Source organism: Trifolium pratense, linkage group LG1 (assembly GCF_020283565.1).
Source record: "Trifolium pratense cultivar HEN17-A07 linkage group LG1, ARS_RC_1.1, whole genome shotgun sequence".
NCBI classification, from domain to species: domain Eukaryota; kingdom Viridiplantae; phylum Streptophyta; class Magnoliopsida; order Fabales; family Fabaceae; genus Trifolium; species Trifolium pratense.
Window position 1 is genome coordinate 34,144,696 of NC_060059.1, and position 14,896 is coordinate 34,159,591.

The following is a 14,896-nucleotide window of genomic DNA, read 5'->3' on the forward strand; positions in this document are numbered from 1 at the left end:
AATAACAAATTGTTTAAAGGTATCAACTCTACCTTCATAGCTCTTATTCCTAAGGTTGAAAGTCCGCAAAAAAAATTAATCTTTTCGGTGGGAAGTCTTTATAAGATCTTGGCAAAAAATTTATTAGTGCTAATTGACCAAAGCCAATTTATTGGAATACTTTATGCCCATGGTCCAATAAACGTAGCTAATTAACTGTAGATTTTATTAGTAGTCATGGAATGTAAAAAAATATATTTTGAAAGGCAACGTCTAAGCTTTATAAAATTCATCACTTGAGAAGCTTGTACAGGTTAGACGTCACCTTTCAAATTATGCAATAATAAGATATACTAATAATTTTAGAAAATAACTCTTTATAAAGTGTTGATATATTTTTGTACCAAAAAAAAAATGTTGATATATTTTTGTACAAAATAACTCTTTAGAGATAAAAATAAATAATTAATGTTAATTTTTTTTGACTAATAATTATGTTAAAATATTCTCTTATGTTAAAATTTTACATGAACTTGGCACATGAAATTTTTATGTATATCTCTCCTACCATATATATTCACAAATTTTGATAGCATCCACTCATTTATTTTCCAAAAGAGAGAAAATTTTCATGTGACAAGGCCTTCTAAAGACTTGTATCCTCCGAGTCCCTCCATCCCCTCCAGTCAAATCTCAGGTGTTGGATTAAACTAACTGTCGAAGGTATTAATCTCTCGTCTGTTCGTTTAATCCAACAAATGAGATTTTGCTAGGGACAAGAGAAGTTGCAAAGGATCTCACTGTGCCCATTTGAACATGAACACCCCTAATTTAAAGTCTTAAGAGAACATATTTTCACGTCTCACTTTCTCACGATGTTCATTGGCAACACACTCGACTCAGCTCACAGAGCATACATCTTCTCAACATCAGAATTATATTCCTCCACGTCTGATATATGTGCAGAGTAAGACCACGAGAATGATTTGCTTCCACTTGGCCTCTTAGCTAATACTCTCTGGGAATCACTTCGAAATCCAAAATGTCGTCGAACCACAAAGTAGCACAAGTATGCTAGAGTCCCAACTAGAATCGGTGTTCCCAAAATGGTTACAGTAGTAGCCATCCATCTTTCCTTTCCAACGACCACAAAAGCTATCGCGAGAAACGCTCCACAAGTACATGTACAAGCCGTCCACATTAGCTTGTTAATCACCGATACAATCTGCCTTTGTGCCCTCATGTCCCAAGCTACCAAAGTGATTTGAACAACAACAACCGCAAGAGAAATGAAAAGAGACGTTGCATTCAAAAGACAGAAAACACTGAATGCAACCTCGTGAGCTATATTCGCTTTCCCTGCCTCCGGTTGTAGCTTTCTGTATTGACCTGGCAAACTGAACAAAGCCATGAATGCTATTGAGGCAAAAAGGACAGCAACTACCGTGACAGAATTTATCGTGTTTTGAATTGCCTCCCGATGAATCTTTCTCAATTCCTTTGCTATACCAGAAACCCGTTTGCGAGTTTTTTCGTTCTGTATTAGTTGTGACTGCACTTCGTGCTTTATATCACTCACAGCTCTTTTAAGTTCCATGGCTTCATTCGCTTTTCCAATATGTCTGGCATTCTTGGCACCGCATTCCGAAAGGGCTTCCTTGATTTCCAAAGATGAATCTCTGTACGGAAGTTTATCTGCCAAGTCCAAGGCTGTTTCTTGTTGATTATTGATGGCATTGACATTCATCGATGCATAGCTCAACAGAAAGCTCACTATCTGAAATAAGGACGATAACCGTGTTAAGCTTATATATAAGCACTTACGCTAAAAACATTTACTTAAACTATTTATCCAAATAGAGTCTAGTTTATAACAAAACTGAAGCAAACATGATTAAAAACAGAAATCAAATATGGTTTGATTGACCTCCGAGCGAGCTTTCCGAGTGGCCATGTGAAGAGCTGTGTTACCCTTCTTATCTCGTTCATTCAATACCATCGGGTCGGCTTGTAAAATCTCCTCAACTACTGAAGTACTTTGGCCTTTTACAGCCATATGCAGTGCTGTTTGACCTTTTCTATCTTTGATGCAAACAATTGCTGAATCCCTTTCAATAAGTGCTTTTACAATGCGAAGAATGCCGTATCTAGCAGCATTGTGCAACGCAGTTTTGCCGTTTTTTCTTACTATCATCATTGAACTGACATCAACATCCAAAATAGCATTCACTACATCCAAATGGTCTTGTACAGCAGCAAAATAAAGTGGACTAGTGCTCGAGGAGTCGCATAACTTACAAGCCTCGGGCCAAATACTCAAAATCTCCCTCACAATTTCTGGAAAAAAAGATTGACATTTAACATTTCATAATCAAAATCCTTGTACAAAGTTAACTATCCAATGTTATCAAATAGCAGCTATAGTGTAGCAGAATTTTAACAAACCACTATTATTCTGTGATACGTGTCATTAGCGACTATAGCAGCACTATAACATTGTAGCAGAGCGGAATTTGAACAAATAGCTATTTTCCGCGATTTGCGATTGACAACACTGTAACTATCCCTTACTCTCAGACAATGGCATGTTACAGGTTTATAACCAAAAATTACTCTCTTGAACTCGTAATTAGTTCAAATGCTATGATGAAATGCACACAAAATTAATCAAAACACTACTCTTTTTTTTTTTTTTTTTTTTTTTTTGCATTTTAAAGTGAATTAGGTTTGATCCATAAGTAGAACTATCACATAACCAACCCCAAGATCGAAAGTGTGTATGTTTGGTTCCACTTTTGGACGAGCCAAAAATTGTTCTAGAATTGTAGACATGATTTTACATGTTTCGATGTTGTTTAGTATAATTGATTTTGCCTCTTGAATTAATGAAAACTTGAAGCTGAAATTTTGAGCTTTTGCCACTACAATTGATTTTAACCTCAAAATCAATTTTACTTACCACAGAACTATGAAGCACTAACACAGACATGAACACTGAACACAACACGGACACTGACACCTCGACACCGATAATAATTTGAGAAAATGACATAATTCAATGCAATCATAAGTGTCACGCCGGGACATGCCTAATATGAGGAGTGTCCATGCTTCGTAACCACATAACCAAACATATACGAAATGTATCCAAATGTAAATCAATTTACAATCAACCCAGTTTCAGAATTCATCATAAAAATCAAGTTTAATCAAAACCAAATTATTCAAAATCAATTTTATCACCGCATAACCAAACACACATTAAAGAACTAGAAATGAATAAAAGAAAAAAACATACCCAAATGACCACGCTTAGCTGCAACATGAAATGCATTCATATCAGATTTAGACCTGATCTTAAGTATCTCCAAATCACAAAACCTTAACAAGAAACAAAACAAATCCATAACACCATTTTCTGCAGCTATATACAATAAAGTCTCTCCAGCATCATTCTGCATGGACATAAATTCAGAAATTGATGTTGATGATGATGATGATGACCCATTTGAGGATTCACCTTTGTTAACATGTTTCAGTAACTCTTTGAGTCCTTCAAGATCACCAGATCGAACCACATTGAAAATTTCTTGGTGGGTTATGAAGCATAGTGAGTTTGAATCCATGTCATGTAATAAAAACACAGACTTGAAGTTGAAGAGTTGAAGTTTGATTCTTTTTGACCCAGAAGAGAAAAACACATGTGAATGAAGAAAGAGTAAGAATCTAAGTTGAAGAAGTGAAGTTGAAGACAAAAGTGGTGGCTTTTGGATTTGTCGTTTGGTTTGTTATACAGAAAATCCATGTGACGTGAAGGTGATGGATTGTATATAGTATTAGATGTTTTAATCAGACTCTGAAGAGGTTATTTGTTTCTTTGTTACTAGTCTGTTTTTTTTAAAAAAAAATTCATGGTTAAGTATAGTTTTTTTTTTTTTTTGACAATAATGGTTAAGTGTAGTTTTGTCTCTTTATTTAGGCCGATTTTCGACCGCCCGATTAAATTAAGAATGAAGATCTATTTTGACGGAACAATTGACAAAAATAAAATTTAATCTCTCACATTTTCATATTTATGACAAACTAATCATCACTTCGTTATAAAAGAGAGATTAATTTGTCCCTAATATAAAAATATTAGTGATTAATTTGAGTTTTATTTTTGTCAGAAATTAAATTGTCCCGGCAAAAATTTTTGAAAGACCAAAATGAACATTCACTCTTAAATTAATGATATGAGATCTTTTAAAAATAATTTATTGATGTATGAGAGGGGCATGTTTTTAGGCAAGTCTATGGTAGACATGTGAGACAAATTTTTTACAATGAATACTTTTATTTTCACCATTAGATCAAAATGTCTCACCGTTTAATTAAATGAATTGTGATGTCATATATTGATTTATGGCTTTGTCTAACACATGCACCACTTGATTAAGTGGTGTATGGTGCACAAGTGTTCGATATTTTTATAACGAATACAAATTTTACAAAATCCAGCGTTGGATAGAAAATTTATATTGTTTAGATCATCCATAAATTTTTTAAATTTTTTTGAAAATCATTTGATATGTTATTGAGATCCATCAAGATTAACGGTATTGAATAAAAATCCATAAATCGTTAATTTTGACGGGTCTCAATAACATATCAAATGATTTTTAATTTTTTTAAAAAAATTTATGGATGATCTATACGATATAAATTTTCTATCCAACAATAAATTTTGTAAAATTCGTATTCGTTATAGTATTTTCGGTGACTTGTGCATGATGCACAACTTAAGTTACTTGTGTACCATAAACTTTGCCTTGATTTAGTAACTAGGCTTATTGATTCAATAGCGAAAATCAACTTGCCCATGATGAAAAACTTTTCTCACTAGTGAATATTAGACAAAGTCATGTTTCTATAACATTTTAGTGTTTTGTGTTATAACTATTGTGGTATCCGTGTGGATAAAATTAGTATTTGTTATTGATAATTATAATATGAATTACAGTACAATTATATTAGTTAAGAATTTAATTTATATGCACCTTCAGTCTAAAGTTATTTTACACATGCGTCCAATAATATACCGACACATCATGTATGGTAATTAAAAACACATGATGTGTCACATTCATTAAATAATGTGGCAACGCGTCATTGAATGTTTGTGTAAAACAAAATTACACCGACGGTGCACTCATTAGTTAATTAGGTAGGTGATAACATGGACCACGTGAATAGTGAATAGTGAATAGTGGTGGGTTAGTGTAAGACACTTACCATGCATTAGTGAGACAAAAGAAAAAAACATTTTATACTTTAACTAATCATACATCAATTGTCCACATGAGGATATTACATTTTATATGTAAGGTCAATGCTCCAATCCGAGTTTTCCCATTTATTCACTTCAAGTGATGAATTTCTAGTCAGTAAGCTAATCAACAAAATTACGCATCAACTATGATTGTACCACTGGTAGATGATCTAAGCCAATAACTTTATAAGTCAGTCTCAAATAGATTATTGAAATTATCAATATTTCAAAAAAGTTTCTAACTCTAATAAGTAAATTCATATATATATATATATATGATTGTTTATTATCAATTAGGAGCCTATATTTTAACAATTAGTTTATCCACTAATATGAATAAAATCCCCGTATCTTTCTTGACTATATAACAGGGCACAACTTGTTAAAAAAAATAAAATAATAATAATAACCTGGAAAATAGAATGTAATAATTAACAATTAGAGATCGACATATTATATGAAATTAGAACACACTTACTTGATAATCATAATCACAAACCATCGTTACCGGAAGTGCGCCAATATCGAAAACATCGATATATTAGACAAGGTCTTCCTCTGTCTAATCACATGCTCCGGTCTTTGAGGTCTTTGATGGGAAAGACAACAAATGAGCGTTTAGCTTATTGCTAGCTTGACAATGTGACAGCAAATGGGACCTAGCCTATCTATTTATAAGATAACAACCCTAGTACCACCCACATGAACTCTAGAGTTAGGCCTACACCTTGTTTCTACACAAATCAGAATTAGTGTTCAAGCCCATTATTACTGATCACAATTATCGGGCTTAAGCATCATCAAATAGATCACAACAACATCAACCCATTTTTATTAAAATCAAAAGCCACAATTAATTGCAACGCACAAAATATTAGAAAATATTCTAACATAGAATACTTTCCTACCATGGTTCATGAATAAGAACCTGGATCTCTTCCCTTCTCTTCATTTCACATAATTAAACACTTCCACATACACAACAAAACAAGAATCTTCTGCCCCAAGCCCCCAACACATAAGAAAAGGAATAATGAAAAACAAAATCCCCCTAGCTTCACTCACATTTCTCATAAGCATTTACCTTATAGTGTGGACTCATCATCAACAGTATTGGCCAATATAGAACCAACTAAGGAATCACCAACACCAGTTTTATCAACTGTACTAACATGTAACATGTCCACTGATACATGAAAATTTTGGGGAAAAAAATGAGAAAAATTAACTTGGTAGTTTCAAACGAAGATATCCAACAGAAGACATGTCTTTTGTTGTGCACAGTCAATCTTTCGAGAAAATTCCTCGAACACGCAATTCACAAATGATAATGAAGTAGTAAATAATTAAATACATAACCTATATATGAATAAAACACTTCAAACATAACCTATATATGAATAAAACACTTCAAACACAACCTATGATTTGTGAGCTCCAACACAATCGCTAAAGTGAAGCACAACTCCACGTACTATGGAATCAAGAATTGTTCGGCCGGTTCGTTGATTGCCATCCATGTTATAGAAGTGGAATTCCCTCATTTGGCAAACATTTTTACGGATGAAAACATTTGCACACAATATATGAAAGTATAGAAATTTTAGTGCTATTGGATTGTTAGTGTCTAACACAAAAGACATTCAAATGGCTCTAACCAGCATGGATACTCAAAGCCATGTAGTATCCAATTCAAGGTCCAACTCATGAAACAAAAACACCTTTCCCATTTTCCAAAATTGAAAATAGCTCATAAGGAAAAGTCAACATAAAGCTATGTAAATAAGAAGAATCAGCAGAATAAACAGAAAACATAAGGAAAAAAACATTAGAAATCCAAACGGAAAATGACACGAAATGTATTCAACATTTCGGCCAAGCATACTAACCTTCAAATTTAATTGACAAATAAGTTCAGCCTATAACCACTTTCCCTTTGAATTGGCCGAACTTATCGACACATATTTCACTGCAAAAAGAAAGTGGAGGACAATCATTTTTTTCTCATACAGAAACTTGCAAATATCAATGAACCAAGAAAACCCACCAGAAATATAACTTTGTCATAAGAGGTAAGAGTTAGCATACAACTGATCAAAACATCCACTAAGAAAAAAGTTAACTGTTGAATCCTCCAAATAGTGGTCACAAAGTATTCATTGTAGTAGAGAAATTGTTCAGACTTTGTTATGACTCGGGTTCGAACAATTTCTCTTACAGAACTCCATTATCACAGCAAATGAAAAAACTGTCTTTTGAAATATTTGGTGCCAAATAGGGTCTTGGGACAGAGCATGCTTACTCAATCAAGCTATGCATGCAGGAGATAGAATGTTTTTGAATAGTCAAAAATTACTGTGGCAGGCTAAAATAAATAGTATCTTTCAAAACAATGGTACTAAAATAGGGGCTTGGGACGGAGTACGTTTTCAACTATAAAGAAATTCAATAAAATTGAAAATAAAAAACAAACATATAGACTGTTAAACCGCTTGTTGTCGATATCACACTTACAGTTATTGAAAAGGCAGTTGAAAGGATGGCACAGTCTGCTATGAACGCCAAACCTATATATGCCGGTGTTACCTCTTGTATGCCAAGTTGCCAACCCTCATCAATGTCATCATTTTCCTCCTCAACAAATAATTCAAGTCATCACAGAGAAAATAAATCTAGTACTACTAGTATGCGAAGCCCACAACTTGTTTTACAGAATTACGCTACATAATTCACTACCATGTTTGAACTCATAAAGCCAAGACAGACAACTATAATGAAAAAACTTGGAGAGTTCCATATCATCAAACTAAAGTAAAGCTACAAGCAACGAATTGCACATCTTACACCGAGACTCAGTTTTATAATTGTTGTGCTAAGATCATATGGCTATATAATTTGGTAGAGAATACTAAGCATGATAGCATATCAATTTGCAGAAAAGTCTTTACTTAGAATGAGAATTATTAGTTATGAGCTTTGCATATATTGTCATGTCCACCGACCACTAATCAAAGGGGGAAGTTGAAGACATAGTATACTACTACGGTCCCATTCTCATGTTCAAGCTATGCAGAACATTCTGACATTATGATTTAGAAGAATTAGCATACACTTCTATCTTAAATTTGAGACATGGAATCAACAACAAAAAAGGCACATGTACGAAGTATTTGAAATACGAAAAAAAACACCATTCTGGCAATATTTTCAAAGGAGTTGCAAACGGATCCGCGGGTTCCCCAATCATTGATGGTTTGAGAACCGCGTATTCAAAACCCAAGCTAATAAAAGAATGTCAGTTTGCCCGGTAATTATGCAATAACTACATATAACAATTCCATGAACTTTCATTTGATGTGCCAAAATTTAGCAAAGTAAACCTTGGGCTAATAAAAGAAGATTCTAAAAAATAACTGGTATATCTACCATAATCCAGAGCTCATAAGAAACCGAACTGCACCAGTAATTATGTAAGAATTGCATTTAACACTTCCAAAACGAGCTCTTATTTCTTGTTCTTCTTTTGAAAAAGGCCAGATATTTTAATATATAAAATCCCAAAAAGGAGTGTCAAGCCTGGACACAAAAGTCGCAGTGCTTATGCAAGAAACACCTGCAGACCTGCTACATAAAAGTATTTTCCGAAAGAACTGTCACCAGTTATCACAACAAGTTTGTGTGATCAATTGATTCAATTCTGCAATTGTTGTACCCACTTATAAGAGCTCACGTGTATTCAATTCTTAAATCCAATCCTTGCATTTATAATTATCAACACGGATATAGTGCTATCTGATTCTTATACCAGCACACACCAAATTTTATCAGATTTTCATAATAGGTCTGTAGTAAAAAACATGACAGATTCGACACAACCTTGTTATGGTTTCCTCCATTGATCACAATGCAAGCGTCCTTATATGACATAAGTGTTCTGCATAATGCCATATATGCCAGCTAAATAGTTTAGACTCCAAAGAGTTGGCTAATCCAACACAAGCACGACTCCATTTTGCATTTGCAAAATTGCAGTTAGGGACAAGGGTCATCGAAACACAAATGATATCATCCATACCTTATATTATGAATGAAGTATATCAGTCTTATTGTTGAGTTTGGAATTAGTGGGAACATATATGCCATACCACCCTTTACAGATAAGTCATTAGAAAACACAAAATACTATGCATGCTTTGAGTAAAATTTCGTATTAAAATTGCTTTGAATGCCACCATTCATCAATGCAGTTTTCATAATGCAGTTTACTCAAAGGTCATTGAGGCATCCATCTCTTACAAAATTATAAAACATTAGGGACTAGGGTCATTAAGTTCATAATGCAAAATCACTTCTAATTGCAGTTGCAAAATTGAATTTAGGGACTAAGGGTCATCAAAGCATAATAGATATCCATCTATGCATTATGAATAAAAATTCATATTAGAATTGCATTTAACTTTTAAGGCAACAACAACTAGCTTTCACATTCAGACAATCCAGCATTTTTGAGCATCAAGACATTCAATCCATTATGAAAACCAAGTAACAAAGAATATCCATCAATCTGTAGTTCAGATTTGCATCGAGCATCATAAAGTGACAATTTCATGAATAATTTCATATGAAAATTGCATTATAGCCATCAATTCATAATGCATTTTACTCTTAGGGTCTCATTGAGGCATCCCTCCCTTAATTCATAACTATTTTGAAAGCAAGTTGATAAAGGCAAACATTCTTAGAGTAAAGAGCCAGAATTGAAACTCAAAACTTGTAGAAGAAAATGACATAGTCATGAATCATTGAGAATCCACTCCCTTAAAAATAGGGAATGGTTCCGCAAAAAAAAAGGGGAATGGTTATTTAAGGAAAAAATTAGCACCTTAACTAAACAATATGTAATTTTAGGCACAAGTTAGGAAACATAGTGAGAGTCAGGAATAGAAACCTTTCCTCGAGGTATTGTCTTTGAACAACGGAAATCAGACAGCAAGTCAACCAATTCCAATCTGCTGACGAGCTGAATCTTGATACTAAATAGAATCACCTCAAATCCAAAAACTTGTATTCATGAGAATAAGATCAAAACAGATATCCATACATAAAGGCATTTCCGACAACCAAATAACCATGTCATGACTAAAAAAGGATTTGGTAACATGTTTCTTCAAAATAAACTCCAGATAACATCCAACCATAGAATTCTGGACATGCAAGATAAACACGTCACATTGTGCATTATAAATTAAGAAAGATCCTCGAAGTACCATCAACTCTATAGCTAAACGAAGAACCATTACCCAAAAGGGAAACAAAGAAACTATAGAGCAAAGACACGGGGACAAAAGTATCAACTAAACGCCACAGGTTCTTTGGAACATATATGTTTCTATGTATATATATATACATATATGTTTCTCCTCGTAGTCCATGAACTGAATTGACTGTCATTGCTGCTGGGGTTTGACTGCTGCTACATATATGTAGCAGCAGTCAAACCCCAGTAGCAATGACAGTCAATTCAGTTCATGGACTACGAGGAGAACGAGCTCGGACTGGTGTCTTTGACGGACTTACCCTGCATAGTGCGCATACCAGACATAAGAATGGTTCATAATTCAGATGGCAGTATAAGAGTTCCATGAAGGACAGATAAAATCAAAGATAGGCAGCGCACCCAAAATCACGCCACTGCAGCTTAGAGCAACAATTGCTCTCAACCTGAAAGAATGAAACATAGGAACTAGAGTCATAAAGTTCATAATGCAAAATCACTTCTAATTGCAGTTGCAGAATTGAATTTAGGGACTAAGGGTCATCATCAAAGCACAATTGATATCCATCCATGCATTATGAATAAAAATACATATTAGGCATTTAAGGCAACAACTAACTTTTCAGATTTGAAAAAATATTTCATCTCTAAGTAACAATTCATTGTTCAGATTTGCATCAAGGGTCATAAAGCGACAATAGTGTCATCCCTTACATCATGAATACAATTTCATATGAAAATTGCATTATAGCCATCAATTCATAATGCATTTTACTCTACGGCCACTGAGGCATCCATCCCTTATAAAATTTATGAAACAAAGTATATTCATCGATTCCAACATTCATATTTGGGGTTTAGGGACATATACTCCACCCCTTTTTTAAATAATGAAAAAGGGGTCATCTCATAATGATCAACATTCTTTCAGAAGATTGAATATTCTTGAATTATCAACAATGAAAAAATCTGTATCGCATCAGTTATCAATAATCGTAAGCTGATATGTTGGAATGAAAATTCCAAAATCACTGTAGCAAACAAAAAAAAGTTATCTTTCAAAATATTGGAACCAAATTAGGTCTTGGGACAGAACCCATTTGCAGAAGATTGAATGTGTAGTTATTAGGCTCATATATAAGTGACAATTCGTAGTTCAGATTTGCATCAAGGGTCATAAAGCGACAATTTCATGAATACAATTTCATCTGAAAATTGCATTATAGCCGTCAATTCATAATGCATTTTACTCTTAGGGTCATTGAGGTATCCATCCCTTACAAAGTTTATGAAACAAAGTATATTCATCGATTCTAACATTCAAATTTGGGGTTTAGGGCCATATATACTCCACCCCATTTTTGGATAATGAAAAACATTCCAATTCACAATGATCCACATTCTTTCAAACGATTGAATTTTCTTGATAATTTCACATAAATGAAATGCAAACCGACAATAAGTTGGACGGCTAACCCTTTTTGAAGGAAAAGGAAAAAGTTTTCTTTCAAAATATTGGTTCCAAAAACTGACCTAACAAAAGTTATTGGGACAAAACACTTTTGCTCAAATAAGATTTCTTTTGTTTTCTTCTCTCAAAGTTTCAAACAGAAGATTGAATGTTTTTGAATATTAAAGAATGAAAAAAATGGGTATTTGAATATGCATCAATGTAAATAAAAAAATTACCGTATGAAGCAAGCATGTTCTGATGTTGCAAGTAATAGAGATGATTGAGTGAGCCAAAATTCACACAATGCAACATAGGTTCTGATCAGTTTCATACTTTGACACAGTGCAATGAACAAGCCGGTTCTGAATTCTCATGATGTTGCAATGAACATTCATAGTTCAGATTATCCGTGACAATTCATAGGTCAGATTTGCATCGAGGGTCATAAAAGGACAATAGACGCCATCCTTTACGTCGTGAATACAATTTCATATCAAAATTGCATTATAGGCACCAGTTCATAATGCATGTCACTCTAGCATCATTGAGGCATCCATCCCTTATAAAATTTATGAAACAAAGTATATTAATCGATCACAACGTTCATATTTGGGGTTTGGGACCATATACTCCACCCCTTTTTAGATAATAAAAAAATATCCCATCTCACAATGATCCACATTCTTTGAGAAGATATTGAATATTCTTGAATTATTAAGAATGAAAAAATCCATATCGCATCAGGTATATCAATCGTAAACCGATATATTGGAATGAAAATTACAAAATCACCATAGCAAACCAAAAATGTTATCTCTCAAAATATTGGAACCAAATTAGGTGTTGGGACAGAGCACATTTGCAGAAGATTGAATGATCAAAAATGGGTACCCCAACATGTATATCAAAACAAATACATAAAATTATTATCTTTCAAAAGATTGATACTTCAAATAAGGTTTTTTTTCCCCCTCAGGCAGAAGATTGAAAGTTCTTGAATAATCAAGAATGAGGAAAAAAAAATAGGCAACATTATATATAGGCAATATTTCACCTCAGCAACAGTTTCACAATTAGGGTCACAAAAAGACACAAAATACCATGCATGTTTTGAATAAAATTTCATATTAAATTGCTTTGAAAGCCACCATCCAACTTATCATTATGAATAAAGTGTTCATAATGCAATTTACTCAAAGGGTCATTGAGGCATCCATCCCTTACAAAACTTATGAAACATTAGGGACCAGGGTCATTAAGTTCCAATCATGAATTTAGGGACTAAGGGTCTTCGAAGTTCCAACCATGCATCATGAATAAAAATTCATATTACAATTGCATTCAAGGCAACAACTAGCTTTCGCATTAAGACATCATCCAACATTTTTGAGCATCAAGACATTCAATCCATTATGAAAACCATGTAACAAAGAATATTCATCAATGTAGTTCAGATTTGCATCGAGGGTCATAAAGCGACAATTTCATGAATACAATTTCATATGAAAATTGCATTATAGCCATTCAATTCATAATGCATTTTACTCTTAGGGTCATTGAGGCATCCATCCATATTAATCGATTCCAACATTCATATTTGGGGTTTAGGGCCATATACACACTCCACCCCTTTTTTAGATATGAAAAAGAGTCCATCTCACAGTGATCCACATTCTTGCAGAAGATTGAATATTCTTGAATTATCAAGAATGAAAAAATCCATATCGCATCAGGTATCAATAGTAAACCGATATATTGGAATTGAAATTCCAAAATCACCGTAGCAAACCAAAAAAGTTATCTTTCAAAATATTGGAACCAAATTAGGTCTTGGGACAGAACCCATTTGCAGAAGATTGAATGTTCTTAAATAATCAAAAAAGAAAAAAAATGAATCTTTCAAAAATTGGAACCAAATTAGGTCTTGGGACAGAACCCATTTGCAGAAGATTGAATGTTCTTAAATAATCAAAAAAGAAAAAAAATGAATCTTTCAAAAATTGGAACCAAATTAGGTCTTGGGACAGAACCCATTTGCAGAAGATTGAATGTTCTTAAATAATCAAAAAAGAAAAAAATTGAATCTTTCAAAAATTGGAACAAAATTAGGTCTTGGGACAGAACCCATTTGCAGAAGATTGAATGTTCTTGAATAATCAAAAATGAAAAAAATTGAATCTTTGAAAACATCGGTGCCAAACATCTTTGCTCAAATAAAGTTTTGATTTTTTTTTCTCAAGCAGAAGATTGAATGTTCTTGAATAATCAAGAATGAGAAAAAATAGACAAATTTATACGCAGAAGATTGAAAGTTGTTGGATAATTAAAAAAAGTTACCGTTTGAAACAAGCATGTTATGATGTTGCAAGTAATAGAGATGAATGAGGGACCCAACAATCACACCAATGCAACATAGGTTCTTTCTGATCGGTTTCATAGTTAGAGTCGGTGCAATGAACAAGCAGGTTCTGATGATGTTGCGATGAACATTTATACTTTGGTTCTCTCTCTCTCTCCCTCTCTCTCTCTCTCTCTCACACACACACACTTTGGTTCTTTTCTTGTTTTTGATTTTTGAAGAATAGCGTAAACTCTAAGTTGTGTATGCCACGCGCTTATAAACCCTATCTCATCACGGGCTTGTATATTCGGCCCAACACCGAATTAGTAATTCAAAACAGTGCCCCGGGGCACTGTTTAAGGAACCAAATATAGTAATATCATATTGAAGTTTGTGCAGTCAACGCCTCGAAAGTCTAAAAAGTGTTATTTTCAATTTTAAAATTTCCTTTTTTGGTTTCCTTAACTAGTGCCCCGGGGGCACCGGTTAGTAGAGCTGTCAAAGGGGCCGGCCCGGTCCGGCCTGGCCCGGCCTTCA

The 14,896-nt window shown here is 33.7% G+C and overlaps 1 protein-coding gene across 1 annotated transcript; it reads right to left on the reverse strand.

Moving 5' to 3' along the window:
- Positions 1–471: 471 nt before the first annotated feature.
- Positions 472–3,869, reverse strand: LOC123902577 (ankyrin repeat-containing protein At2g01680-like). Its single transcript, XM_045952344.1, has 3 exons — positions 3,278–3,869; positions 1,907–2,316; positions 472–1,756 (listed from the first exon to the last, which is right to left on the reverse strand). Exons 1-3 carry the CDS (start codon positions 3,603–3,605, stop codon positions 884–886), a joined length of 1,611 nt encoding a protein of 536 aa, XP_045808300.1. The 5' UTR covers positions 3,606–3,869; the 3' UTR covers positions 472–883.
- Between the last annotated feature and the right edge of the window lie 11,027 nt (positions 3,870–14,896).